At 42.8% G+C, this 27,500-nt stretch overlaps 2 protein-coding genes and 1 long non-coding RNA gene across 3 annotated transcripts in view; 2 read left to right on the top strand and 1 right to left on the bottom strand.

Annotated features, from left to right (window-relative positions):
- Nucleotides 1-130: 130 nt before the first annotated feature.
- LOC104951520 (collagen alpha-4(IV) chain-like) lies at nt 131-14,501 on the top strand. The gene is made up of 39 exons (XM_010778181.1): nt 131-157; nt 1,355-1,411; nt 1,561-1,596; nt 1,788-1,850; nt 2,004-2,039; nt 2,151-2,192; nt 2,410-2,502; nt 2,600-2,644; nt 2,869-2,913; nt 3,001-3,054; nt 3,415-3,487; nt 4,011-4,115; nt 4,248-4,406; nt 4,761-4,850; nt 5,013-5,167; nt 5,540-5,646; nt 5,764-5,947; nt 6,044-6,115; nt 6,283-6,415; nt 6,597-6,815; nt 6,983-7,147; nt 7,327-7,491; nt 7,865-7,999; nt 8,087-8,130; nt 8,344-8,522; nt 8,833-8,896; nt 9,077-9,201; nt 9,324-9,424; nt 9,947-10,054; nt 10,243-10,314; nt 10,738-10,866; nt 11,058-11,165; nt 11,326-11,481; nt 11,569-11,676; nt 11,950-12,087; nt 12,205-12,321; nt 12,554-12,742; nt 12,847-13,130; nt 13,926-14,501. Exons 1-39 carry the CDS (start codon nt 131-133, stop codon nt 14,184-14,186), a joined length of 4,443 nt encoding a protein of 1,480 aa, XP_010776483.1. The 3' UTR covers nt 14,187-14,501.
- LOC104951476 (uncharacterized) lies at nt 4,313-4,842 on the top strand. Its single transcript, XR_799026.1, has 3 exons — nt 4,313-4,406; nt 4,650-4,658; nt 4,761-4,842. It is a non-coding gene; the product is annotated as an uncharacterized lncRNA (long non-coding RNA).
- Nucleotides 14,502-17,525: 3,024 nt separating the features above from the next.
- nyap2b (neuronal tyrosine-phosphorylated phosphoinositide-3-kinase adaptor 2b) overlaps nt 17,526-27,500 on the bottom strand; it is a 22,993-nt gene continuing 13,018 nt past the window's right edge. The window contains exons 3-8 of the mRNA XM_010778182.1: nt 27,218-27,500; nt 22,637-23,701; nt 19,722-19,913; nt 18,525-19,526; nt 18,324-18,427; nt 17,526-17,813 (exon numbers count right to left, since the gene is read on the bottom strand). The exon at nt 27,218-27,500 is cut by the window's right edge and continues 28 nt beyond it. Coding sequence (XP_010776484.1) covers nt 17,526-17,813; nt 18,324-18,427; nt 18,525-19,526; nt 19,722-19,913; nt 22,637-23,701; nt 27,218-27,500 — 2,934 coding nt within the window. The remainder of the gene's footprint in view (nt 17,814-18,323; nt 18,428-18,524; nt 19,527-19,721; nt 19,914-22,636; nt 23,702-27,217) is intronic.

A 27,500-nucleotide genomic window follows, 5' to 3' on the forward strand; every position in this document is an offset into this window, starting at 1 on the left:
GCATCGAGCGCATAAACTGTAAAGTGCCATTCAGCTTAATATTTGTATGGTTTACATAATACTGTAATTACATCTATTGTTTCAGGGCCACCCTGGAGAGGGCGGTGAGCCTGGTTTTAGCTGGGGCTGGATGGCTGTACGGGACAGGGGTCGCCAGGTAGTCGATGGTATTCTGGTTTTGGTGGTCTCCATGGCAACCGGCGAGTAAAACTCCCTCATCAGATATTTCTTTATTGCGATATTTGAAATAATATGTCTTTCAATGTCTATCTTAAGCCTTTCGACAAAACTTAAAGTGGACCTATCATGCTATATTTGAATAATATATTGTAGGGCCATACCTATATAAAACATGTCTGTGAAGTTTTTTTCAAAATACCAAACAGATCATGCATTTTAGCCATGCCTCATTTCGCTCTATTTGCTCTATTCCAGCCCTGTCTTCACAAGGGCTGATTCTGTGGCAAATGAGCTGCAGCTGACCACGCCCCCCTGCAATGGAGGGGGGCGAGGCACGAGCGTCATGTTACCATGCTGTTACCATGCTGTTACCATGCTGTTACCATGCCACGCAACCTCTCATTCCCCTGATAGGTGGAGAGTTGCCCATTTAGGCGGAGCACCCCGTTTCTGACGTCAGAACAATTTCAAATCTGTATCAGTCTGTATCAGATCCGTTGCAGCCCCGTTTCTAGAGATTTGGGTATGGAGGAAAAGAGAGAGGGTTGTGTTTTCTGACACTTGGTGGGTTCCCTGACACACCGGGGACACATATTCAGGTATAAAAGACGTACACAAGTGCATTTTGTATGATAGGTCCCCTTTAAGGTTCACTAAAGTTATGCAGAAAATCAAATGGCTAGAATATGAAAAATCTCCAGAAGTTATATCCTGCTTTAATGGTTGTGAAGCACACAATTTACCTTCAATACCCACGTTCAGATTCCCTGGCAAAGCATACATTTGTGTCACATTAAAATTGCACATACGTAGATGAATATGGTTGTGAAGGTCTCGTGGTGGTTGGACATGAGGAAAAGAGGCCCGAGTTTGTGCCCTGTCTCCCATCAGCAGTTAGCTTTTTAAATGTTTAAATCACAGTGATATTTTCCTAAGAAACTGCAGTTCACTTTAACAGATGCAGATTTTGTAGTAATAATTAATTGAAGACCTGAATTTTGACAAACGTTCTCACTGAACATAATTCAAGGTTTGGACACATTATCCTGTATTAACTTCCCAGTGATTTTTTTAAACTAAGTATTAACAACGAATGCTGTGTATGTAATTTTAACCCTCCTGGCTGTTGCTTGTAATGTGTCTACTGTTAACATGTATTGTGTTTTCTTATTAGGGTTTACATGGACACAAAGGCATTAAAGGAGAACCTGTCTATGGGGCTGGACATCCGGTAAATTCCATTAGTTTTGAGAAGCTCCTATAATAACAAACTGGGCTTCACAAGTTTCAAAACACATTTCTGTTTCAGCAGTTTCACAAGTGTTTGCAATGTACACTGTCTGTTCATCATTCTCAAGTGTATTTTGTGTTATCCTACAGGGGGAGCATGGTAGAGATGGACAACGTGGTCTGGACGTATGTTAGGTTTTCTTATTTTGACAGTAATTCAGTATTCCCCTTGTAATATTCTAAACGAAGAATCCTCCAAGCCCTTCTTTGCTAAGAAATTAGGCAGGAATACTTTCAATTTCCCAATCGGCTTATAGTTCAACTGACTCTACTTCATGTTTACTTTCCTTAACATTGCATTGTTGTTTCTAAATCAGGGAAGAAAAGGAGACATTGGACCTAGTGGACACACTGGCCGTCGTGGCGATAATGGATATGAGGTGAACATAAGTTTTGTGAAGGTTGTACTAAAGAACATTATATTACTAAACATGCATGGTAAGCAGAAATATGTAATGACCGTTAAGGTTCATGATTTAATTTACAAAGATAAATGCACAGGTAAAATAATGTATATGTGTGATTCCATTTAGGGTTTGGATGGACTAAACGGTGTGAGAGGACCACCAGTGAGTCACCTTTTTCCCAATATTTCCCAATACTTGCTCTTAAAGAAAGAAACGTACACGTGCATGAACACACATCCATTACAGTTTTCTATACTTTTGATTGTTGTGTAGGGTGACAACGGAGGATCTCTGGCAGGAGCTGAAGGTGACTCTGTAAGAAACCATTTTGGCCTTTCAAAGCTATGCACCAAGGTTTTGTGATGTGAGTGTGTTTGTGCGTGTGTGTGTGTGTGTGTGTGTGTGTGTGTGTGTGTGTGTGTGTGTGTGTGTGTGTGTGTGTGTGTGTGTGTGTGTGTGTGTGTGTGTGTGTGTGTGTGTGTGTGTGTGTGCTTACAACACCAGTAATCATCTTCACCACTTGATATTCCAGGGGGAACAAGGCCCACCTGGCCCACCTGGCCCGGACGGAGAAGAAGAATCCAAACAATTTCCTCTAGAAATTCTTCCAGCCAAAGGTTACAAGGTGACATCAAAGCTCTTATTTGTGATTTTACAAGGCTAATGAATTGTAACTACTGCATAGATGTGTATAAAGACAAATATTTTCTTCTTCTCTTCAGGGAGAGCAAGGTCCTTCTGGACCATGTGGACCAAAGGGCATAAGAGTGAGTTAAAATGTCAGCATACACTTGTCTCACAGAAAGAGAAAGTTGTTTTATTTTCATTTTTGTTTCTTATCAGGGCGGTATAGGAGACTACAGCATTCAAGGAATGAAAGGAGAGCAAGGAATCCCCGGTTTTCCTGGATTGAGGGTGTGTGACTCAAATCACACTGCAATATGCTTTTAGACAACACATATAATATTCACTCCATTGTTTTCATCTGTAGGGTCTTTCAGGATTGCCTGCTAGAGATGGACTTCCCGGACCTGAGGTAAATCTTTAATAGGTGGACTAACCCTTCCCTATGTTAGTATTTTTTTGCAATTTCTAGGTTAAATACATTGATACATACTTTCAGGGTGTCCATGGAGAGAAAGGATTTCCAGGACTCATTGGAAGGAATGGAACAAAGGTAAGCGTTCGATAAACATTAAAGAGATTTGCATTACAATTTGAACACTATTAAAACATCTTATGTTAGGTGCAAACAGTAGCCAATGTTTTGTAAAATGTATATTCATATATTAAACATCTACTCCGAGGGTAAAGTCTGATATTGACAGGAATCTATTTTTTATTTTAGCAGTATCTCTGTGATACTTTTGTTCCACTTACAATTAAAAGTGTTCTTCAAATATAGGAACAGAGTAAAGAAGAACTGTGGCCCTCTGGTGGTCACTTAGTTTCACATTTGCACCATATTATCTACAGTACATCAGTGGCATTTTCTGTTTATAACTATGGTTTCTGTCTTTGTCTTTGCATCCAACAGGGTAACCAAGGAGATCCAGGTCGCCCAGGTCACCCAGGTCTCCTGCAATTGCCCAATGGAAGTGATGCCAGAGGTGAGACGACAGCTGAAGCTACACTCTTCATACTGATTGAACTATTTTTGGGCAATAGAAGCACTGTCTTATTAGATGCCTTTTATTTGAAATATGAATAGGAAGTTATTTATTGAATTAAAGGCCAATAGTTAACAACCTTAGTCTTTCTGATTTGACCAATATGAGTTCAGCATATTGGCAAAACAATGTTCACACTGTCACTGTAGATGCAAGTGGAATGCATCGAGTATACCCCCTTAAACTATACTTTGAAACACTCATCCTCATCATGTAGTCAAATTGAATTATGTCAGTAACAATATATATTTTTCAAAAGCATCCTAGTCGTTTCTGCTGTAACAATGTACATTTCCCCTCTGTGGGACTGTGGGATTCTGAAACTGCGTAAGACTGAATATAACTATCAGAAACAAGGTGTATATACAAACAGTTTCAAATATGAGACAATAACAAACAAAATATTTAGGACAGTAATTAAGCCTTACTGACTTTTTCATGGTTCTGTGTTTGCACGGCTTAGGTGTTAAAGGTGACAATGGGAGTCCTGGATTAGCTGGACACCCAGGTGACCCTGGGCATATGGGCATGCATGGACCTCCTGGCCCACCAGGGTTAACAATACCAGGTCAGAGTTGGTTTCTCACTTTCCAGTTACTGCTGACTTATCACGGAGTATATCCCGACAGTTAAAAACTCAGTCAGTCAGTGTTGATGCTACCTTATTGTCAGTTTCACATCATCTTTCACACCCTACTAGAAGTGCCTGGGCTGCCTGGTCAACGAGGGATCCTCGGTCCCAAGGGGTACAAGGGAGAGCCAGGAAGGTATAGCAACTATGATAATCCATATCCGGGACCAAAGGGAGTTAAAGGACTCCTCGGGCATAAAGGTGTCACAGGCTCCCCGGGGCCTCCAGGTATATCATTACTTTGTTTATGTTAAACACACTATGTGTAAGTAAATAAACGTGTAACTTAACTTTACAAATGTATGTCATTATTTGTTGAGCTAGGTTTTTGATGTTTTATTTTGAAAATGTACTTACCTTTTCTGTGTGTGTGTGTGTGTGTGTGTGTGTGTGTGTGTGTGTGTGTGTGTGTGTGTGTGTGTGTGTGTGTGTGTGTGTGTGTGTGTGTGTGTGTGTGGCATTCTTGAACAGGATGTGGAGGTGAGTTCTCTATTACCTCTGATTGAAAAAAAGTCCATAATTGTTTGCGTTTGAAATGCTTCCTTAAGTTTTTAACTTCATTGATTGATTGTTGATATACAGATTACTACTGTGAGCCTGGTTACCCAGGGGACCCAGGTGATCCAGGCCATTATGGCCCCGGTGGAAACAAAGGACTCAAAGGAATTAAAGGTGATCTCTGACTCTTTATTGATTCTACAAGCAGATTGTTATTCTCCCCGCCTACTGACCTCTGGTAGAAACAAGAATGTTATAGAATTCAGTAGATATAACAGTACATAATATGCAAACACTGCATCTTAGTCATACATTGTGTCCCTCTGTCTTCTAAAGGTTGTCTAGGGGAATGTAACTGTAGGTCTGGAGGAGTAGGAAGAGAAGGTCCCAACGGCCCAACTGGTTTTCCAGGTTATCCAGGGATTCCTGGAACTCAAGGACTTAAGGGAGACCCTGGGCTAAAAGGACATGACAGTCCAAGAGGACCAGAAGTAAGGACAGTAGGACAAACAAACTAACTCATAATTAAAGTGTAGTGTGTAGTTTTGTATTTGACTATGTTTTTCTGCAGGGCTTTCCAGGTATTCCTGGTATTAAAGGACACAAGGGTCAAAAAGGTCAATCTTTTGTGTTAGACGTTAAAGGTGAGAAACTGTCCTATACACAATATTATTGGATGAGCAAAGTGAATACGTACTTTAAATGCTTGGCAACATCGGCAACATCTATGTCAACAGTAGCTTGAAATAAAAGTTGGTTGGATTTGTCTTTTGATAACATTGATTGATATACATACCTATACCAGGTGTTGTTAAGAATTGATAGCCTACATTGTAATATCCTTTTATTGTTGTTGTTGACAGTTGCCAAGGGTGACCTGGGAGACCCTGGCCATTCTGGTCCTCCTGGAGCATCAGGTGGATCAGGAAGGGATGCCCCCCCTGGCCCTGCAGGGGACCCTGGAACACCAGTGAGTGTGCACCTTTTTAAGTGCTGTACATTATTATTTCTGAACTAGAACATTATTTTCAATTTGCTACGCTCGGTTTTGGTTGTGCAGTTATGGTTTTGGGTAACATTTTTACAGGGTGCTGGATTTGCAGTGTTACCTGGTCCCAAAGGGTACCCTGGTGCTGCTGGACCCAAAGGGTTTCACGGTCCTATTGGCCCGCCCGGTCCTGGTTTTCCAGGCCCTAAGGGGCTCCATGGACCTAAGGGTTATCAGGGAAGTCATGGCCTCTCAGGAATTCCTGGACGACCAGGCCCTCCAGGTCAGATACCTGATTTCAGAGATTCTCCGTTGGTGTTAATGAACCCCTTCAGCAGGTGTCAGGGACTCAACAAGTATGTTGCATTTGTGTCCCAAGGTGAAAATGGGTTATGCTGTCATGATTATGAGATTGGACTACCGGGTCCTGATGGTGAACCAGGATCACCGGGTAAGTCTTACAGTTGTTCCACATACCATCATTGATTAAAAAACATTGTCAATTCAAAAATCACATCTTTCTGTCAAAAGCAGTTGCTATATTGTTTGTTGACAAGTCACATGTCATTAAAAGAAATGGCTTAGGACCCTTGCAACGTTTGTGGTCCATGTTGCGAGGCACATTTTCTTTGGCTCTTTGTAGGTATTCCAGGTGAGCCAGGAAGAGTTGGTCTTACAGGAACTCTGGGACACCCAGGCCCGAAAGGCATGAAAGGAGATGACACTATTACTGGTGGGATTGGACGGATAGGTAACAACTCTCTAAAATGTCAAATTAGATTCATACACAATTTTATAGAGATTGTTCTTCATTGGAGAGCCCCTGTTTAAAGTTTTGCATCCACACTGCAGACAAAAATCAGGCAATGATTGACTATAAAGTTAGAGTGGGTGATTTGTGCGCTAATACTGTAGGTCTCTATTTTTTATAGGACTTCAAGGTTTAGATGGGGATCCAGGTGAACCTGGTTCCAGCGTAATTAGCCTGGTTGGCCCTCCAGGCACTCCTGGGTTTCGCGGGCATCCAGGCAGGAAAGGTGAGCCAGGAGATGTTTTCTCTGCCAGGCCATATGATACTGGACCACCTGGCCTCCCTGGGCTTCTGGGGAAGAAAGGACTACGGGGCATTCCTGGAATCCCAGGGCCTCCAGGTAAGTTGTATCTCTATTTAGGTAAACACAAACAAACCACAGAACAATGTAGGCTTCAGTTAATTTGGCCTATTTCACTCAAAAAGAGTACAGTGTTACAGTGTACTTCCCATTCTAAACTGTGCACTGGAGTTGGTTGGTTCAATGTTGATGCCTCGTAATTACAGGGGAACAAGGCCTGCCTGCATCACCTGGTTGGAAAGGAGAGCCAGGATCCAGTGGTGACCCTGGGGCCACTGGTCCCCGAGGTCCACCTTGCACTGCATTTGAACTGAATGGACCTCCAGGCCCTCCAGGCCCTACAGGAGACACTGGACAGAGGGGGATACCAGGTGATCACACAGCAGCAGCAATCATCATTTTGTTTCTCTGTCTCTCTGGGTGTCCATCTTTATGTCCCCTAGAAATGTCAAACTTATATTAATTGTACATTCATGAATGACTAGTTGTGAAGCCACCATCTAACCATCCATTAAAACATTCTCTCTTTGAATTGTAAAATGTTGCATAGGCTTCCCTGGTCAGAAGGGTTTGGAGGGAGACATAGGTCCACCTGGTCATGGACTGAGGGGTCCAAAAGGTTTCCCTGGCCTTCCTGGATTGTCAGTGGTTGGACCAACAGGCCCTCATGGCCTCTCAGGAGAGCCTGGGGCTGACGGCTGGCCAGGACAGAAAGGTGAACCACTGATCTACAATGATAGGATGGTTTTGGAGAAATCACTGTGTCTTTAATCATTTCAAAATCTGACAGGCTTTTCGTACATTGTCTACACCATCCACACATACACAGTTGTACCTGTGCCTATGTACACACTACCTCCAGACACCAAAAGTATAACCAACATCTGATCCCCACATTACCATCATCACACTCCAAGTCGGAGCTGTTAAAGTATGTCACTGACCAAATATAGATTTCTTCCCCCGAATACAATAACAAAAACTTCTTCATTAAAACCCAATCCACATTTTTTCAGCAATATTTTTTATCTAGAAAATAGTCCGTCCTTATTATGAATTAAATTATGCTTTCCTTTCAATTCATCTAGGGGAAAGTGGGTACCCAGGCAAGCCTGTGTCCATAGGTTTTCCAGGCCTTCCTGGACCTGCTGGGGCCAGTGGTAAACAAGGAGAGAGAGGCTTTACCGGTCACACAGGGGACCCTGGATACCCAGGACAGCCTGGTAATAAAGGTAAGTTTCCATTTGACAATCATAGCTTCTTATAGATATATTTATTGGCATTTTGTTATAACTCTGTTGTCTGTCCAGGTGTACGTGGTTTACCAGGATTACCAGGACCATCGATTCTGAATGTAATAAAGGGCCAACCAGGACTTTCTGGAAGTGAGGGGCAAAAAGGAGAACAAGGACCTGAAGGCAAGGAAGCTTACATCTAACTTATACATCTTTTGTAAACATTAAGAAGATGATTCCTTGAAGTCCAGGTTGATCAATTAAAAAGACTTACTTAAGATTGTGTTAAACAGTATAGGACTACGACAATATTAGTTTGTCTGTGCTAACAGGCTCAAAGGGCCCGAGGGGACCACCAGGGGATTCGGGGTCAGATGGATTGCCTAGTTCTCCAGGGTTTAGAGGCAGCACCGGTGCTCCAGGTAGAGCAGGAAGAACAGGGTCTCCAGGATCCCCTGGAATCAAAGGGTTCCCTGGTCCAAGGGGATATGCTGGACACCTTGGAGATACGGTACACAAAACAAATACATTTTTCTCTTAATCATTTTTGGAAACAGCTGTCTTTATTCAGTTTTTTCTTTAAATATATCCAGAATATACTCAAATAAAATGAAAAATGTCAGCAGCACATCATTTCTAATAATTCTATCCTGCAACGCACACCCACTGTGAACAAGTTTTTCCTATTTTGTTTTTTATTAAGTTATGTTTAATTACCTGTAGAACACATACAATATAAGTGGTTCAACATATCATAATTCATTGTAAGTCAGTCTCTGAAGTGATGTGATTTTGAATGCATGTGTTTATGTCTTTTAAAGGGATATCAAGGGCCTTTTGGACCATCGGGTATCTCAGGGTTACCAGGGTTTCCAGGTGCCAAAGGTGAGTCAAAAGATAATGATTCAACTGAATCAACATTGGAATGGATCATTAGTATTTTTCCACTTTGATCAGAAATGTTGTAGTATATTGCTATAAAAATTGCAGATGCAGTTAAGTATTTAAAACTCTGAAGCCCAATACAATCCCAGGATGTCTTACCTTATCTCAAATCTGTTCCAGGTGACCCAGGACTCTCTTATGGACAACCTGGTCCACCTGGACTCAAAGGGATGCGAGGGGATGATGGACAGAGTGGTGAGTACAGAAAATACCACACGCTGGTGGGCAGCAAGGATGCCCCCAGTGTGTGGCATTGCCCTTTCACTATCTTTTACAGTTTTTAGTTTCCTAGAATATATTATACTCTAAGTGGAGGTATAACTTTAATTAAATGTATATCCACACAATAATTCCCTTGAGTGCCCAGAGGGATTCCAGGAGATCCAGGAGACCCAGGACCCCGGGGAAGGTCAGGACAACAAGGACCACCCGGCATTAATGCGGAGCAGGGAAGAATAGGAGGACCAGGTAATTTATGTCAGAGAATGTTACGTGTGTGTGTGTGTGTGTGTGTGTGTGTGTGTGTGTGTGTGTGTGTGTGTGTGTGTGTGTGTGTGTGTGTGTGTGTGTGTGTATAAACATATTACAATTTTGTCAATTAAATTATAATCCTAATGTTGCCATAGTGCATCTTTATGTCAGCTGTGTGTGTGTGTGTGTGTGTGTGTGTGTGTGTGTGTGTGTGTGTGTGTGTGTGTCTTATCTTCTATTGTATTGATTTTGTGTAATTGCTGTTTTTGTAAATAAAAACTGTATTTTGTATGTTTTTGGAGGCGCACCTGGCAACTTTAACACAATCCAATCAGCCAATTAGGTGGCAGCAAATTATGCTTTTGGCACATTAACCAGCAGTTGACAGGTGTACCTGAAACATTGGGTGTGAGTGTAATGTACTCCTTGAGGGTAGAAATTAAGGAACACTGCTTATTTTCGACCTTAAAGTAAGGAATGCTATATGATGGTTGGGACGTTTTTATGTGTGTGTCTCAGGCTTCCCCGGGCCTCGTGGCTCTTCAGGTCGTCCAGGTATTCCAGGTCTGCCAGGCGATCATGGAGGTCTGGGACCACCTGGCCCACCTGGCCCATATGGGTATCCAGGTACTAACATTGTTTTTTAACATGGGATGGGCAGGGTACAGGCAATGTAAGCGTTATTTGTGTTGGCTTATATTGGCACAATTCATATATAATCACTTTGCTTTATTTCAGTGTGATTGGGGTTCTAAGATTTGCATGCCAAAAACCTAATAAGAGTATTCTTTTGTTTTACTGCCATTTTATATAAGGGACCCCTGGACCACCAGGTCTTGATGGACTGGATGGGCTTAGAGGTCCAAAAGGGATACAAGGCGAGAGTGGTAAGAATGAGTTTCATCATAACTTTAAATATAGTAAAGCAATCATTTCTTTGTATTTATTTTATCTGTTGGTATACTTTTTTGGGCATGTAGTATATAGTACAGACAATGAATTGTTAAAGCATAATTTCAGCTATGCCATATACCTTTTTCTTTTTCATTCATACCCCAACCCCAGCCCTTATCACCACTACCAATACCTCCCGTTTCAAGTGTTTAGAAAACCTACAAGAGTCTTATAGGTGCAGACACACCACTTAAAGCTGCTACTTCAAATTAAACATGGAAGGCCCTCTCTAGAACGTACCATGTAGCAGAGCCCTTCATATTTGAATATACAGATAAGCTAAAAAAAAACAAAGCAATTATACACTGTTGAGAACACAACAATCCTTTAATAATGTCCTTGTTTATTGCCTCAAGCCATAGGTTTCCCTGGCCCTCCTGGACCAGATGGTCTTCTTGGAGTCAAAGGTGTCAGGGGACAGCAAGGGTCTCCAGGAGCCAGTTTTCCTGGGCCTAAAGGCCAGAGAGGCCCGTCTGGCTTCACAGGTATCAAATATCTATTTATACTAATACATCATCTACTGCATGTCTGCATCTGCTTATGATAGTGGTGGGAAATGAACTGTAGGAGACAAACATTGTTGTTAGCACTTTCTGGCACTATATTTGCTTTTTGTTGAATGTATTTACTGTCCCATTCCTCTATACAATACACTTTTCTCTGTTTGTTCCCTCAGGTATTCCAGGCTCCCCAGGTGAACTTGGGAACCCTGGCATAGAGTGCTTAAGGCCTCCACCAGGACCCTACGGGGACATAGGATATAAAGGACCCCCAGGACCCCCTGGTGTGTTTCTGTGTACCTATTTATATCTGTCCATTTGTTTATCTTTGTCTCCATTTTTGTGTGGCTCCATTTGGGAATGAACATTGTTAGGAGGTTTATGTTTAAGTGTAGGTGTACCTCTCTTTTTGTCTTTAATTTGGCTGTTGTGTTGCGTTTTTAGGCCCTCCTGGGGAGCCGGGCCTTCCAGGCAGCATCATTCACTCCAAAGGAGACCCAGGTCCAACCGGCCTCCCTGGGTTACCAGGCCGCAAGGGCGATCGTGGCCCCTCAGGGCCTCCTGGGTCACAGGGCTACCCAGGGGTTACAGGGCCAATAGGTATACTAGGTGCATTGCTGCTGCCATCAGTATTTACTGTGTTGCCATCCACTTAAATGCACTCAAAATGGTGCTGCACTTTGACAGGTGAGAGAGGACCTGCTAGTCTCGAAGGTCCTCCAGGCCCCAAGGGTCAGACCGGGGTCCCTGGGCCTTGGGGACGGAAGGGAGCAACTGGCCCAACCGGGGCAACAGGTAAGTGGCAACTAAATGGCAAAGAGGTATGCCATTATTTCTATGCCCACACAATCTGGTGAAGACATCTGTTAAATGTGAGTGTGTGTGTGCGTTTATGTTTCAATGACTGACGGTATTTAAGTTACATTAAAAAGTTGTAAGATTCTTTACATATTGTGTTTTACCTTTATTCGTTTAGAAATATGTATTATTTATTAAACACTAGTGAGTGTTGTGGTGTTTGTTACAGTAGTACATCTGGTAATCAATGTTTTTTGTTTTTTTTCCGAGGTGCCAAAGGTGCTCCTGGTGGGACTATCAGAATCGACCAAGGTGGAACTCCATCTGGACTCCTGGGACCGCGTGGATTCCCAGGATTTGTGGGATATCCCGGTGATGAAGGTCCTCCTGGGACGCCAGGACGTAAAGGCAAGAATGTCTAATATAATCTTAATGTATAATTCATGTTTACATATTATGGTCTGAATAACTCTGTGTTGTGTGTGTTTATCCTCATTTGTCTGTATGTGTCTGTATGCGCTTCAGGACTGAAGGGTCCTGTAGGGTATGTTGGCCTCCTTGGCAAACCAGGTCCTGCTGGTCGTGATGGTCCTGTTGGAGACCCAGGAGATGTTGGTCAGCAAGGATTTACTGGACCTCAAGGTAAATTATAAGATGCAGCAATTTAGAACTGTCCCAAATTAAAGGTTTGAAGTGTCATTTATAGTGTTGACATACAATGTGCTGATGACTGCCAGTCTCCTTCTGAAGATCTGAAAAAGTTATAAAAATGACATATCAAAATTACTTCCTCCAATAAATAGCAAATGTAATCGCTGCCTAACGCCTATCCACCTTCCATGTCACTAACTTGCTGCTTGTTAAACTGCTCCAGGTATCCCAGGTACACCCGGTGATCAAGGTAATCCAGGCCATAGAGGGGCGCTGAGGTCAGGCTACCTTTTGGTTGTCCACAGTCAGTCAGTTCAGGTGCCACGGTGCCCTGAAGGCAGCAGCCCGCTTTGGGTCGGCTACAGTCTGGTCTACTTGGAGGGGCAAGAGAAGGCTCACACTCAAGACCTGGGTAAGTGTCTGCATAAAGTGATAGTTTTGCTGGAAAAATGCATCAGTAGTCATTATTTGCCTCTTTTATTCTCTGTCTCTCTTCTTAACATATTCTTTCTGTAGGCCAGGCTGGCTCCTGTCTCCGTGTTTTCTCCACCATGCCTTTCTCCTACTGCAACAAAGCTGCCTGCGACTACTCCAGTCGCAACGACAAATCCTATTGGCTCTCCACCACCGCTCCCATACCCATGATGCCCCTCTTCGGCCAGGAGATTAGCTCCCACATCAGTCGCTGTGCGGTGTGTGAGACTATTGCGCCTGCAGTGGCTTTTCACAGCCAGGATCACAACGTCCCCTCATGCCCACGTGGCTGGAGGAGCCTGTGGACGGGATACTCTTTCCTCCATGTGAGTGTGACAATTTGTTAAAGGTCACCTATTATGCAAAATCCACTTTTTCATGGCCAAAATCTGATCAGCTTGAAAATGAGCTGATCAGATTTTGGCCACTTTATGATGTCATAACGATGTTTTGGCTTGTGTAATCATTAGCCAATAACCAACCAAGTTAACCCCTCCCCCCCACACACACCTTATCACCTGAATCTCCTCCCAAAGCTACAATAGGCACTTTCACACCAAGAACTTTGCAGGACTTAGTTCTTACAGAACTCAGTCATCAGAACCTCTTAAATCTAACGGGGGCGCGTTTGCAATCCGCCCAGACCACTCAGAAATGGGACACCTCTCTCTTTTCCCATGAAAGTTACGCTGCCTCTAGCAGGGCACGAAAAGGGGGTGAAAAGGTCTCCATGACTAAGTATCTAGTTCCCTTTTTTTTTGGTCTGAAATTTTCGGAACTATACTGGGAAAAGTACTCCGGTGTGAAAGCGCCTATTGTGTTATTTTTAACCAAACATCTCTCAGAGGGGCGTGGGGAGTGGCTCCTTATTTTCATCTAAAGTAAAAGACAGAGAATCAGCACTTTTGAAACAGGGCTGAAACAGAGGGGTTTTTGGGATGCTACAATGCATGATCTGTTTGGTATTTCCAGCCAAACACTTCAGAGACATGTTTTGTATATATATGAGACCTATAATAGATTGATGAAAAACGTTATAATAGGGGACCTTTAAGTGTGTGTTTGTGGAAGAAAATACTATCAATGTACCTACTGTGTACCTGCTTCCCTTTTCTCTTCAGCACACAGGGGCCGGTGATGAGGGTGGTGGCCAGTCTCTTTCTTCCTCTGGCAGCTGCCTTAAGGATTTCCGAACTCACCCCTTCATAGAGTGCCAGGGTGCGCGCGGGTCCTGTCACTACTTTGCCAACCTCTACAGTTTTTGGCTGACTACTGTTAGTCCAACAGAACAGTTTATCACCCAGAGGCCTGGCACCATCAAGGCGGCGGACCAACAGCGGCGCAAGTCCAGTCAGTGTCACGTCTGCCTCAGAGCAGAGTAAAGGAATTCTTCACTTTAACATTAATAATACAAACCATTTCACTGTCAAAATAAAATACTGATTACAATTGAGACTTTTAGATAGATTTCTATTTGATTAATTCTAGTTACAAATAATCCGTAATTGTATCTGTATATTTTTTTATATGTTGTTGCTGTAAATGTATTCATTTATTTTTATTTTAGGAGGTGCTATTTCTAATGATGAAAATGTTTGATACTGCTGATTTAACTGATATTTTGTGTTGGGAAAATACTGAGTGTACTCTTCCAATATCAGAGTAGCACATGATAACAAAGGCCCAACTGTAGCTGTGTACATAACAGGATGTATGATTACCTGGAAGAGCGTCAGGACACACTGTTTTAGGCATATGATAGCTATGTGACAACGATTAACATGATGATTCAGCCTCTATGGAAACAAGAATGATCATTTCTGACGTGGGTCTTAGCTAATCTAAAACTAAACATTGTATACTGCTTTGAACCGGTATTCCTGCACTGTAACAGCCTCTCTTGTATATAAGCATCTATGTGATGACTACTTCCATTCTTGCAAGGATAATAAATACATGTATCCTGATATTGAAGCTCAAGTCGGTGACGAGTGATATTTTTTCAAACATTTTGCAATAATCCACTTTAGATTAGTCATTTAGGATAAATATTCTGAAGACTTTTCTTCATCATATAAAATGTGCTCCCTTATTAAATATTTAAAAAAAGTGTCGACACGAATCATTCAGAGTTCAATAGCTTTCGAGAATTGGAGAACACAACCACAACATACGCAAAAATCCCAGGATGGGAGATGATTTATAATTTGAACAGGATACAGAATTCCAAAACTAGGATAAGATTTAGGAGGTATGGATAAATTATATTTGAGGACATATAGTGACAAATTGTCCAGGTTTGTAGATTGTATACAGTATAACTTATTTGTAAATCTTTTATATGTAATTCCTGTTACTTTATTCCTTTTCTGTCATTATTTTAAGGAGGTGTTATTCTTATGATAGAAATGCTTGATCCTGCTGCTGTACTTTAATATTTTTCAAACACTCCACCTTAGACAAGTCATTCTGAAGACCTTTCCTTCATCATCTAAAATGTGCTCCTGGATTCAATATTTCAAAAAAGTTTTTCACACTACAGCACAAGTCATTCAGAGTTCGATAGCTTTCAAAAATCCGGTAAAGACAACAACGTTCATGCAAAAGTCCCAAGATGGGATAAAATGAATAATTTTAACAGGAAACAGATTTCCATAGCGGGTTTCAAGTTCATATTTATTTATTTCTCTCAACAGAACCCAAGTGACAATCAGAATACAGTACTTTTTTCCTCAAACATGTTTTTTCCTTTTCTTTTTTATTACGTAAAACAAGAGAACACTCAGTGCAATAAGACAGAGGACTCTGACAGTGCGGTGCTCTCTCTACCTTTTCACAGTGCACGTTTATACACACAAAAAGATTGTACATCATCATTATTACATTTCCAACCTCCACCCACCAACATCATGGATGGGGCAAAGTGAATGTCTTAAAACAATCATTTTTAAAGATTCCACTTGCATACAGTGTAGCTTGGCACACAGACACAAACACACACAGCTCTCTCCCTCTCTCCCTCTCTCTCTCTCTCACACACACACACACACACACACACACACACACACACACACACACACACACACACACACACGCACACAGGTACAACACAGAGGGACCTCTGCAGCTTTGATTCGCACCAGTGAGGGGGTACTGCACTTGCACTCTGAGGGCTAGCTCATTTGTCAAACCCACACTATTTTGGCAATGTCGACATTGCATTTAATATGCTAACAAGAACCAATTTGGGTGATGTAAGTAGGAGGTTGAGGTAGAGGGAGAGAACAGGGGGAGAGGGAAATGTATGTTATCAGCCTGATTAAATGTGATGGAATATGATGGGTAGTGCAGATTGTATTTCGTTTTTTACAAAGCCTCAACGATTTGTAGGCCGGTGTGCAACCCCTGTCTGCTTGACTGGGTAGAGCTGTTGCCATGTTATAGGTCCTTAAACGACTCGATCTCTAAAACGGTTGCCAGCCAATTGAATTGGGAATATTGTCAGCGACAACCAATCACAGATGACTACGTGTCACTCCCAGCCAATAAATTAAAAACTTAACATGGCACAGCTATCGTTAACATTTTCAAAAATATATATATAAGCATAATCTTGAAAGTTATTTCTTAAGCAAGTGCATATGGCTATTATAATCTGCAGTAAAATGAAGAACTGTTCTAAAAGCTCAGGTGTTGATTGTACTGGGCTGGTCGTTGGCATCAAGTATTTACACTGTGTCATGGTGCTCGCAGTGTGCATGGCAAAGTAAAGGGCGCTAGTACTCGCCAGCTATTGCCCCAAACCCTTTTTCAAAAAAACAACCGTCCAAAGTGCAACCACACCAATATCTCGCTTTAACAGGCTTTGGCTGGTTTCGGAAATTATACTGTTAATAATGTATGTTCTAATTTACTACCTCCCCAAACCACCCTCATAGCGTATCTTAGAAAAACAGCACTTTATCTGTCCTCTACAACATGCCAGCCAACAGGTTTTCATATAAAACGATTCAACCGCTTTGAAAGGCTCTGATGTTTAGTGACCACACAGCTTCTTACTGTAATATACAAACTGAAGCACACAAAGTTTCCTGTTTCTGTTCTAGGACCAACTGTTGTACATTCTAGAACAAAGTGTACTGCACCAGGTATGGAGGGTGCTGGAATCTAAAGCACGTTGACGTTAACTCCTCAACTTACAATACAACAGTGAAAATGTAAAGTATATATAGACAGAGTTGAATAGTCCATTTAGTTTTGTGCTTTGGAGCACTAAAGAAAGAGTTGGGCATAAGAAAATTATGCTACTACAGTACAAGTATTGATAGATTATGCTTTCAAATGTAAAATAACCAAAACAAAAATAACAAAAAACAAACATTAGATTGCATCTACATCTACTTTACATAATTTAAGATGCTTTTTTAATCCCCATCTCATTTAGAAAATATCTATTCATCAAATATCTATTCTACTAATTATATTACAAGAATCCAGTCACAGGAAATAGAAAAATAGCAAATATCACCAGTGATGATAAGAAAACATGACAACCTGAACGAGCAGAAATATTGCTATGGTAACCACCATTGTCCTTTGACATCAGCGAGTCTCACCCCGGGTGCTCTTATTGGCTGTCCTGATGCCCCTGAAGAGTCAGCACAGCCCAGGGGAAAGAGGGTAATAGGGGGTTGTGTGGCAGGGAGGTCTGAGTGTTACTGTCAGATGGCCGTGTCCCAGAATACGGTTTTCTGTGTGGGGTAAGGGGGAGGACGGATCTTCTTGGCCCCGCTGCTCTTCCCCCAGCCTGGGGGGACAGATGCATTTTGCTGCTTGCACTGGCTCTTCTCCTGGGGCTTGTCCTCGCTCCTGTCCGCAGGAGGAGGCCTCTCCAGAGATCTCTGCAGGTGTGGGTGTTGTTTGGAGCGGATCTCCATGCAGAGGGTGCGTTTCCTCTCAATCTGCTCTAGCATGGTGCTGTCTCCACAGATCCATGGCATCTGGGGCATCTGATGGGCAGAGAAAATGTGTCGAGTAAAGCAAATACAGCTTGACCTCAAAGTTAGTTGCACAATTTAAACCTCCTAAGAAAGGCTCTTCGGTTTTTCGTTATTCATGACTAAAGACACAATGAAAAGCTTAATATACTATTTGTTTTTAGTAGTTTGATCAGATATGGTGTTTCTTTTCTATGGGTTAATTTGTTAGGGCCTTTTTCCTTTTGACACAATGTACAATTGGGAGAAGGGATATGAAATGCATGACATATCAAAAAGCGGGAATCAAGCTCTGAACAATGCGGTCAAACAAACCAAAGGCGCTGCTTTGATTTAAATGTAGCACACAAGGACATGATAACACTGAGCACAGAGAAAATAAGAAATACAGCAATATGGAGAATTCGCCAACTGTATTAACTTTTGTGTTCATATACTATAGGACTGATTGAGGGAACATGTTTTCAGGGCCTGTCCAAGGCCACAAAATACAAGTAAATAAAAACAATCAAATCTGCATACCTGACTCTGATGTGCCTCTGCTGCTTTCCTCTGTGGAGTTCCCATTGGGGAGGGGTTAGCAGGCATAGAAGGTGAGCGGCAATACTTAGGTACTGCTTTCAGATCTGCATAGGGAGGGAGAATCACACATTTGGTCATATGTAATAAAAATGTTATGATAAATTTGACGTTATTTTATGAATATGATGTTTTAACCCTCACCATTTCCTGTTCCCGTGGGCATTGGTGGGCTACCAGAGGGTCTCCCGTGGTGAGTAGGTGTCGTTGTGGATGAGTGCTGCCCTGACATTGTGCTGCCGTTCCTCTCTTGTGCTTTTGATTGGTCCGTGCTGTAGTTTGATCTGTTCTCTCGTCTGGGCGTGCCATCTGATCTGTGTCCTTGCTCTTTACTGTCGCACTGTCCCTTGGCAGAAGGGCTCTTTTTGACATCGTAATGATGCTGCTCTGAGCCATTTGGACTTCTGTCTTTGCTGTCCCGTCTCACTTCCAGACCAGTTCTGCTCAGATCCTTACTGTCCTGCCTGGGCAGAAGAGGAGGGGGGAGATCTCCCCCGTTGTGGCAGCTCCGATCTCTCCCATCATGCTTAGCTTCAGAGGGGAATCCAACCCTGTCCTTGCTGTTGCTGCTTCTGGATGTTTCTTGTCGGGGTAGGATCTCAGGCGGCTGATCTATTCTACCTTCATGTCTATGTTCAATTTCATTTCTTGCTCTCTCTTTGAATTCCTGTGGGGGTAACAAATCAGGACGGTGGTCTTTGCTTTCATGCCTATATTCTGCTGCAGTTCTAGCTCTGTCTTTGATCTCTTGTCGAGGGAGAAGCTCAGGCGGCTTGTCTCTGCTTTCATGCTTTGAGTCCACCCCGTTCCTGTCTCTCTCTTTGCTATCCTGTCGTGGTAAGAGCTCAGGCGGCTGATCCAGCAGTCTCTCTCTGCTTTCATGTCTACCGTCCACACCGTTTCTTGACCTTTCCTTGCTCTCTTGTTTTGGTAACAGCTCAGGGGGCTGATCGAGCAGTCTGTCCTTGCTGTCCTGTCTCATCAAAGACTCCATCGCGTGTCCCCCACCCCGATCTTTACTGTCTCTCCTCAGCATTAGGTCACCATTGCTGAGCCCTCGGTCCTTGGAGTCCCTTCTTATCAGAGGGATGGGCTCCACACTGCTGCAGCCCTGGTCCCTGCTGTCCCTGCGGCCCGGTGGCGCCTCTGAACCGCTATACGTACGGTCTTTACTGTTGCGTCTGGGGGGAAGGGGCTCTGCATTGCTGCTCCCTCTGTCTCTTTCTTTGTCTCTGTCTTTTTGTCTGTCTTTGTCTCTGTCTTTTTGTCTGTCTTTGTCTCTGTCTTTCTGTCTGTCTTTATCTCTGTCTTTGTCTTTTCGTCTGTCTTTATCTCTGTCTTTGTCACTGTCTTTTTGTCTTTCTTTATCTCTGTCTTTGTCCCGGTCTTTGTCTCTGTCTTTTTCCCGGTCTTTCCGGTGAGAAGACTCTTTGCTGTGGCGATCCTTGGACTCTCGTTTGGACTCCTTGCTGTGGCTGTGGCGCTCCTTGCCCTCGCGCTTGGACTCGCTGTGAGATTTGCTTTTGGACTCAGCTGTAAAACAACAAGGACAAATAGTTTAGAAGAAGACAAACATTTAGTTGATTGGGACATTCAAGCTTATTCTTCCGTAGTTAATTATGCATTACAAATAAATACATATAATGGATTGCTTAAATATAAATAGTCAATTGTACAAAGAAATACAAAATAATGCTGTGTTTTTGTTCCAATTTCTGCAATACCATCATTCGTCCTCTAGGTGTCACTCACTACTCACTGAGGCAGTGGGAGTAAATCACTGGAGTTAGATGATTCAATATGTGCGCTAACAGGCATTAGAACTGTATTTGTTGTGGTATATATTAATTCACACTATCACACACACTTTTTGCAGTTCAATAAGCTAAAATAACAAATGTTTCTTATTTTTTCACTGTAGCTTTTGTTTTACCCTAAAATCTACGACAGTACCAAAAAAAAACCTTTGTTAACAATACAACATATATTCTTAAACATTAACATGTGCCACATGATGTTTTGATTACCATCCACATCTGTTTTGTCTGTTGTCTATAGAGTACATACAACAATAAACACTGGAACTGTATGTATGTCACTGATTCAAGGCACACTAAAGGCATTATAGATCATCACTGCGCAAATAAAAAAATGTATTTGCATGGTTGATTTCCATGTAGACTATGCTTATGGTTTCTATGGGCTTTAACATAAGTAGCATGCATAGGCATTCCTTATCATGTCCATCCCTTGTCAAGTTATCTGTCATACATGTGTGCATGCATGTGTGTACACTATGAGAGAGAGTGTTGCGATCAACCAGTTGGTAAGTGGGTCACTAGCTGTTGCTGCCTTTATCGCCTCGGATAGTGAGAGAAAAAAAAATCAACCTCCATATATTGTGTTAGGTGTGTGTGCTCATTACGCTGAGTGTGATTGCAGCCAGTCACAGAGCCACACACACAACCTGTCAGTCCTTTAGCCCCATGTGGCGCTTGTACACAGGTGTTGGGATGAAAAAAACCAGAAAGACGTGTCGGCACATCCCACCCTTGATACATAGAAAGCATATGTAACCTGTTTACAATCCAAATGGGGCTAAAGAACAAAATACTGTTAAAGGTTTCACTGGTCACTTCCTAGTGCCTGAATGCATCCCTTGACCATATAACCATAATTTAATGTGAGCCAGTAATTGGAAAGATCTAGTATAATCGAGAGATTAAACAGCAAATGTGCACCAGTTGTCACACTAACTATAAGATGTATTTGTCACATGACTTCAAAAGAGCAAGAAATCATAAATTGTCAAAGCTTCTACCATCCCCATCCGCACAGCAGCCACAGCTTCCTGATTGGCTCAATCATGAGAGGAGTGTGTGTTGATTGGACAGAAAAGAGAATCTAAAATCCTCTGATCAGGTGGAGATTTGAGTTCAGAGCCGTAGCTATTCCCATCAGGAGCTCATTGCTCAGTTTCACTGTAGACCGGCATGCCCTGAGCTGTGATTGGCTGCATTACCCATGGGGAGGGAATCTGCAAATAAGAAACAGGGATTTCTCCTTCTTCCACTGTTGCTATGTTGCCATGTTCGAGTTGCTACGAGCGTTGAGTAAGGATGGATGTGTGGACTCTTTGTAGTACTTTTATGATTTATGTACAAAATGGGCTTTAATAATGTCTGTTTATGAGCATTTGATGAAGGGTTTATGTTCAATTTTTTAAAGTATGTCACACTACAGCTCAGCTATATGCCAATATGGTTATTTTATTTCAACATTCACTCAAATCATCAGATGCTCTATTTTAATTTATTAGTGACCCTTTTCAAATAATGCATGACATACCTCTACATGAACTACACTCCATGCATTAATGAAATCCCCTCTTGCTTATTTAGTTTGGCATAATGGCTGTAGTTAATCATTCAGGCTTAACATGGCTTTTTTTTTTACTAATAAAATAATGGTTTTATAATGCATGAGAATGACAACTTGAATTTGTGACTGCTTGATTATGCTGCTGGCACCGGACTCACCGTAGGGCGCCATAGATAATATGAACACGAGAACTGATTCGGAGTTTTTACACCTTTGTAAAATATCGACAACTTTTGCACTCATCATTATGAGCAAATAATGTTTGCCTTTAAAGTTGCATACCAAAGTCTTGAGTGCAGCGTGGCATCGGCTAGTGGTATTTAAACATGATGTTTACATATTTAAAAGTAATTCTGCCTGATGGCCTAATGCCATGAGTAGGTTTGAGGGACCTGCTGTCCGCTTTAGTCTCTAATCCCCTCAGATTAAATCATACGATCTGTATCAGACTTGGCTCGCTGGCCGGGCCTAGATTAAAGAGCGCCACAAACATCATACATGGTACAGTAGAAAGGGTGCATTCTCTGCATAGCCCCCTAATTTAGCAGCGTTGAATTTGTGAAGCCAAAACATGGATAAATTACACGAACAAGGGAACTCAAGACTACTTTTTTGGGTTTAATAAAGCCAAACCATCGGCTGTCCCTGTTATTGTGAGACTGCAGCTTCTCTCTAGTGTTGTAGGGTTGCATTAAGTCTCCTAACTAAGCTTCTCTCTTATGAAATGAGGATACATCCATACAGGGTAAGATTTATGAAAGGAGATGCAGTTGTCTACACTCTTCAGGAATGAAAGAGACATAAATAAATATGAGCTTGTGCCCTTTGCTTCACTAAACCCCAAATTGAGGACACAAATGTGTGAAATGACTCACTCTCTCCAGGCTCTTTAGACTTCCTGCCACTGGCGTTTTTCTTCAGCATGTTCCTCCCAGTTGTGAACAGGTTGGTAAGTTCGTCCAGTGGGCTGGTGGGGGTCCGTGATCGCCCTGTCGACACATTCTGCATAGAGCCATGGAGTCGGCCCCCACCGTCCTGAGGTGGGGAGCCTTTGCCGTGAGGGGTGGCCGAGGCGCTCCGCGGCAGCCCCCCGGGGAATGGCATCGGAGCATCGAAGGGAGGTGTACGCATGAGGCTGAGAGGGGTGAGACAGCGGCCCATGCTGACCGGTGATGGGCAAGCAGAGTGGCTGCGCTGATAGGAGGATGAGGAGGAGGACTTGTAGAGGGTACAGGGAAGAGGAGGCGCAGAAGAGCGGCCAGAGATGGTGAGGGTCGGGGTGGCGGTGAGCTCCCTGCGGAGGTGAGCAGAGGAGGGTTGCTCGCTGGATGATGTTGGAGATTTACTGTAGGATTGGTTGTCCATCATTGGCAATTTGTTTACATCTAGAGGGGTGAGGGGGGACTCGTCTGAGTTAGGCGAGCACTGAGCCGGCGCCGGTGGGAACACCAGCAAAGGAGGCCGATGGGTGAGCAAATTGGGAAAGGGTGCAGGAATGTCACAGAGTGGAATGTTTCGAGGTGTCGAGCAGCGACTGAGAGGTTCAGGGTCATAGGGGGCCGGGGTGGGGCACGCGGAGCGGCATCCCACAGGGTCAGTGCGGTACTCCATATCATCAAGAACTGGGTACTTCATCTCCTCGTACACAGACTCCCCCGGCTCCTCGTCCTCACTCCTCAGGGGTTCTCGTGCTCCGACATCAACGCCACCCATCTCTATGTAGACAGGTTCATCTTCGCAGTCGTCTGTAGGGCTCTCGTCACTCTGCGGAGGTGACTGGCTGAGTTCATAAGGGGAGGTGACGTGGTGGAGGGCTCTGCAAACCCCACCGTGGCTCTTGATGAAGGATTCATCGAAGGAAACGCTCAGTTGCGTGTTGGGGTTCCTCTTGGGTTTGGGTGGAGGCATCCGCCTGCAGTCCTCACTGCATCCTTGAGCTCCTGAAGGATAGAGAGAAAGAAGGTTCAAACCCAAATCCACTGGAAACAATCATATTGGCAATACCGGACAACAGAAAGTACATTGTATGATTTTTGTAGCTCTGACTGATATTTTGTTGTTGTTTGAGGGGGTTTGCACAGCTTTCAATACTAAATGTGATAAAAATCCTTCTTCTTATCTTTGCAAGAATCATTGAGTGAGTCATTATCATTAATATAAGGCCAACACCAAGTTTTGTTGGTCAGATGTAGGTCAACGTGTGTAGCTGAGAGCAATATCTTGAGTCAGACTTGTGGTAATAGTTGAGGCATATGCATATTTCTAGGTCACATATACGGCACTGGAGCAGTATGTGAGTATAGTATCTGGGTCACACACACTGTGAAACTTCTTTCTGATAGTGGTGACGTACTATTGCAATGTAAATCTCTATAGATGTGGTGCAGTGAGGCTATGGTACAGTTTTCATGTCGACTAGATACTACTGTAGAATGCGGTCCTAATGCTAGTTTACTCACAGCACAAGAACTCTTACTACTGGGATGTTCACAGAGCATTTCTAGGTCAGACACTGATATATCTTCATGGGAGAGTCCCTTTCTCTGATAGGCAGGGAGAGATAAGTGTAGTTAAGAGCTGGACCATGTCTGAAATCATAAAACTGCAGATTTTACACCTTTAATAATTCAGATGCCAGATGGCCAAGACACACGCATACTTCCTGTAACTGTACTGTATGACTCACCAGCATCCATCCCTACATGCATGCAAGCACGCATACACTGCACATGCCTATACATTCAGAGAGGGAAATTAGGACAAGCATGTACTCATTTTATAATGCGCAAATTATAAAGTCAATCTTTCCCAAAGAGGAATCTATCTGTAGGTGTTTGTATTTTGATTTGCACGACATTTGATAGACGGATGTAGATACATAGCTAGACTGTTATATTGAGAGAGTTTTTTTATTTAAATTGAGAACATAACTAGAAAAGGATAGCCAATTCAAGAAAGGAATTCAAGAAAATTTAGTTGGTTTAACAAAAATGTGGATGTTGATGATTCTAATTTTATGTAAAATCGTAATTTTTTAACAATGTACTTTATGACGATTGATAGGCTGTTATTTGAAAATCCACGTGTTCTGGCATGTGTTTAATTGGACTGACATGATACTTTTATTTTGTGTACTCTCTCTCCCTTTGTTTACTCTCTCTCCCTTTTTTGTGTGAGTGTGTGCGTTCCTCTTTTGATCTACCATGTGCATTATTTCACTCATACATTTGTTGGATTTTGAGATCTGTTTGAGCACTAATGATGAATCCGTCCATACATCTCTTACTCCCGGTCTCCTCTCCTCTCTCTATTGCTCCCTCTTCTCCCCCTCCCCCTGCAGCGGAAGTGTTTACCCGCAAACCCCCCTCCCCCTCCCTCTCCTCCTGGGGAAAATGAATCTAGGTCAATCGCTCCTCCTGAATGAATTCTACTTGGACAGGCTCCTCCCCTTCCCGCTACAGCGCCAGCTACAGAGCCGCAACCCTCCCCTCAGCCAGGGACACCCCCACACTCTCACTCTGATTGGCTGCTAAGCCTCAGACTTCAGCATCTCTAGAGCCCCATTGGCTCGAGCTGCTCAGTGATTCTGTGATTGGCTGTGCTGCAGGGGGTCTTGTTTCTGTGGGATGGTTGCCGTGGTGCCCAGGAAGATCTGTGTGCACATAGAGAGATCCCCACCAATCTGAGCCAGGCTGGGCGACTCCCTTAACATCACGTTGGCAACGAAGCATCCAAAGTGAAATGGAGTCAAAGCTTCCCCTCAACCTCTAAATCTTTTTACCTACCTCAAATACTATTATTATAGGAAACATCAGTTTAATTTTGCAATGCATGTTAGTTTTCTTTGTGATCAGCACATGTGTGTTTCCTCTTTAAAATTGTTTGGCTATGTGTATTCGCTCAGCCAGTGATTGTTTGTGTGGCTCTAGGGAAACATTACTTTTTCTCAATTAATTCTGGTCCCATTCATTAAAGCTTTTCTAACATGGAACTGGTGTACAATAATTATGCCCTGCTTTCATCCATGGCCAAAAAGGCATATTGTGTTTGTTTATTTTGTTTGAAAATATTGAGTGAAATTGCTGCAGGGTGCTCCCACTCAATCTCAATCAAGGCACATCTAAATGTTGGCCTCGCTAGATTTATCTAGAAGGAAATGTTTTTTCGTTTTTATTGGTAATTTGCCTTGTTATATTTAATATTAAAGTAAGTAAGACATTTTTAAATGAGGCTTGGATCTGTCGGGATGTGTGACTTATTTACGTGCACTGATAACAGCTGTGAGAAATGGCTCTGTGATTAATACCCTCCTGTAGCCAGCCCCATGTTCAAGGGGCGAAGTTACTGGAACTTCAACCTAATACACAAAACTATATACATTTGTTTTAGGACATTACACTCAGCCAGAGAAACTAGGACAATATTAAAAGTGGATATATAACTACTGGTAGTCAAATCCACATAGATATGGCAACATTTGTTCCTTTTTAAATGTTATAATGTTTCAAATGTTAGCCTGATGACAACTTGTTGAGTCCACAGACGTTGGTTATCTATACATCAAAACGGTTATGGTTAGTGCCTCAGATGCTGTTCAGACCGCCAACCAATAACATGGACTTTGATTTAAGGTGAGCTGGACAGTCATCATGTTCATAGACTTGAAGAGCACCTGTTTTCTAACACTCCCTTTTTTTGCTTCTTTAACATCTGCCATCTACTATAACTCTTCAAAAGACTCTAAGCTGAATATGCCATGACCTTAGAGTGCAGTTTACACAACACAAAAAATGATGTGTGAGACTATATTCCCCAAAGCCCAGAGGTTTCTAGCAGTACAAGAAATTATCCAGTCATTCATATGCATCATGCTGTGATGATACTTTCACTCCGGTTTTAACTTGTTAGTAAAGGAGTCTGAATGTAATACTATCTGATTTATCTGTGTGGCAACGACACATGAACAACCTGCGTTAAAAAGGTAAAACAAAAACAAATCCATAACCTTCCAACCTTTCTTCATAGATTTTCGCAGGCACAATTGATCTGGCCTATGTTCCTAATTATTTTGTAATATATGCTCATTGTCCACCGTCATTCACACATGTTATCGAAGGGTTTTCCCTCACACAACAGGCAAACTGTGACTAATCAGCGTGGTGCAGTCCAAATCTTGTCTTAATCATTTCAGCATTCCTTTACATGCAGTTTATTTGACCGCAAGCTATGACATCCTAATTTTTGTGGAGTGCATCTTAAACGTGGTAACTGTGGTCTAACTGTAGGTCTACTTAAAGCTATTTTTTAACATGGATTTGCCTCAATGGTACTTGGAGTGAAGTATGCAGTGAAGAGCTAGATGTCATGTCATTGTAGGAGAAACTGTTGAGGAGGGCACTGCAGAGAGCAGCTATATATAGCGCAGCTGTTTGGTGTGAAGTGCCACCACCACTCACCGTCACATCGCTCCCCACGGCAGGTGGACGTGGGACTGTGGTCCACCGCCTCAGACGACATGCTCAGCTTGGTGGCCGGGTCCCTCCTGGGCTTGGGTGGGGGCTGCTTCCTAGAGGTCGGGCTCCCTACCTCCTCCTCTCCTCCGCCCCCACTGTTCCCACCGCCGACAGAGTGGAGGGACTGGGAGCGCACGGAGAAGCCCTGCCCACAGGCGAGGGCATGCGGGTGGGGCATGCGTTCCTGGGGGTCCGGCATGGTAATAGAGCCCATACGTAAGTGCTT

The sequence above is a fragment of the Notothenia coriiceps genome, unplaced genomic scaffold, assembly GCF_000735185.1.
Source record: "Notothenia coriiceps isolate Sejong01 unplaced genomic scaffold, NC01 NC01_scaffold00018999, whole genome shotgun sequence".
NCBI classification, from domain to species: domain Eukaryota; kingdom Metazoa; phylum Chordata; class Actinopteri; order Perciformes; family Nototheniidae; genus Notothenia; species Notothenia coriiceps.

Bases quoted from the DNA above. Each gene is read 5' to 3' on its own strand.
- LOC104951520 (XM_010778181.1), top strand. From the start codon at position 131: ATGGCTGTACGGGACAGGGGTCGCCAG. The intron at 158-1,354 runs GTAGTCGATGGT...TTTTCTTATTAG, and splicing joins TACGGGACAGGGGTCGCCAG to GGTTTACATGGACACAAAGG. The intron at 2,040-2,150 runs GTGAGTCACCTT...ATTGTTGTGTAG, and splicing joins ACGGTGTGAGAGGACCACCA to GGTGACAACGGAGGATCTCT.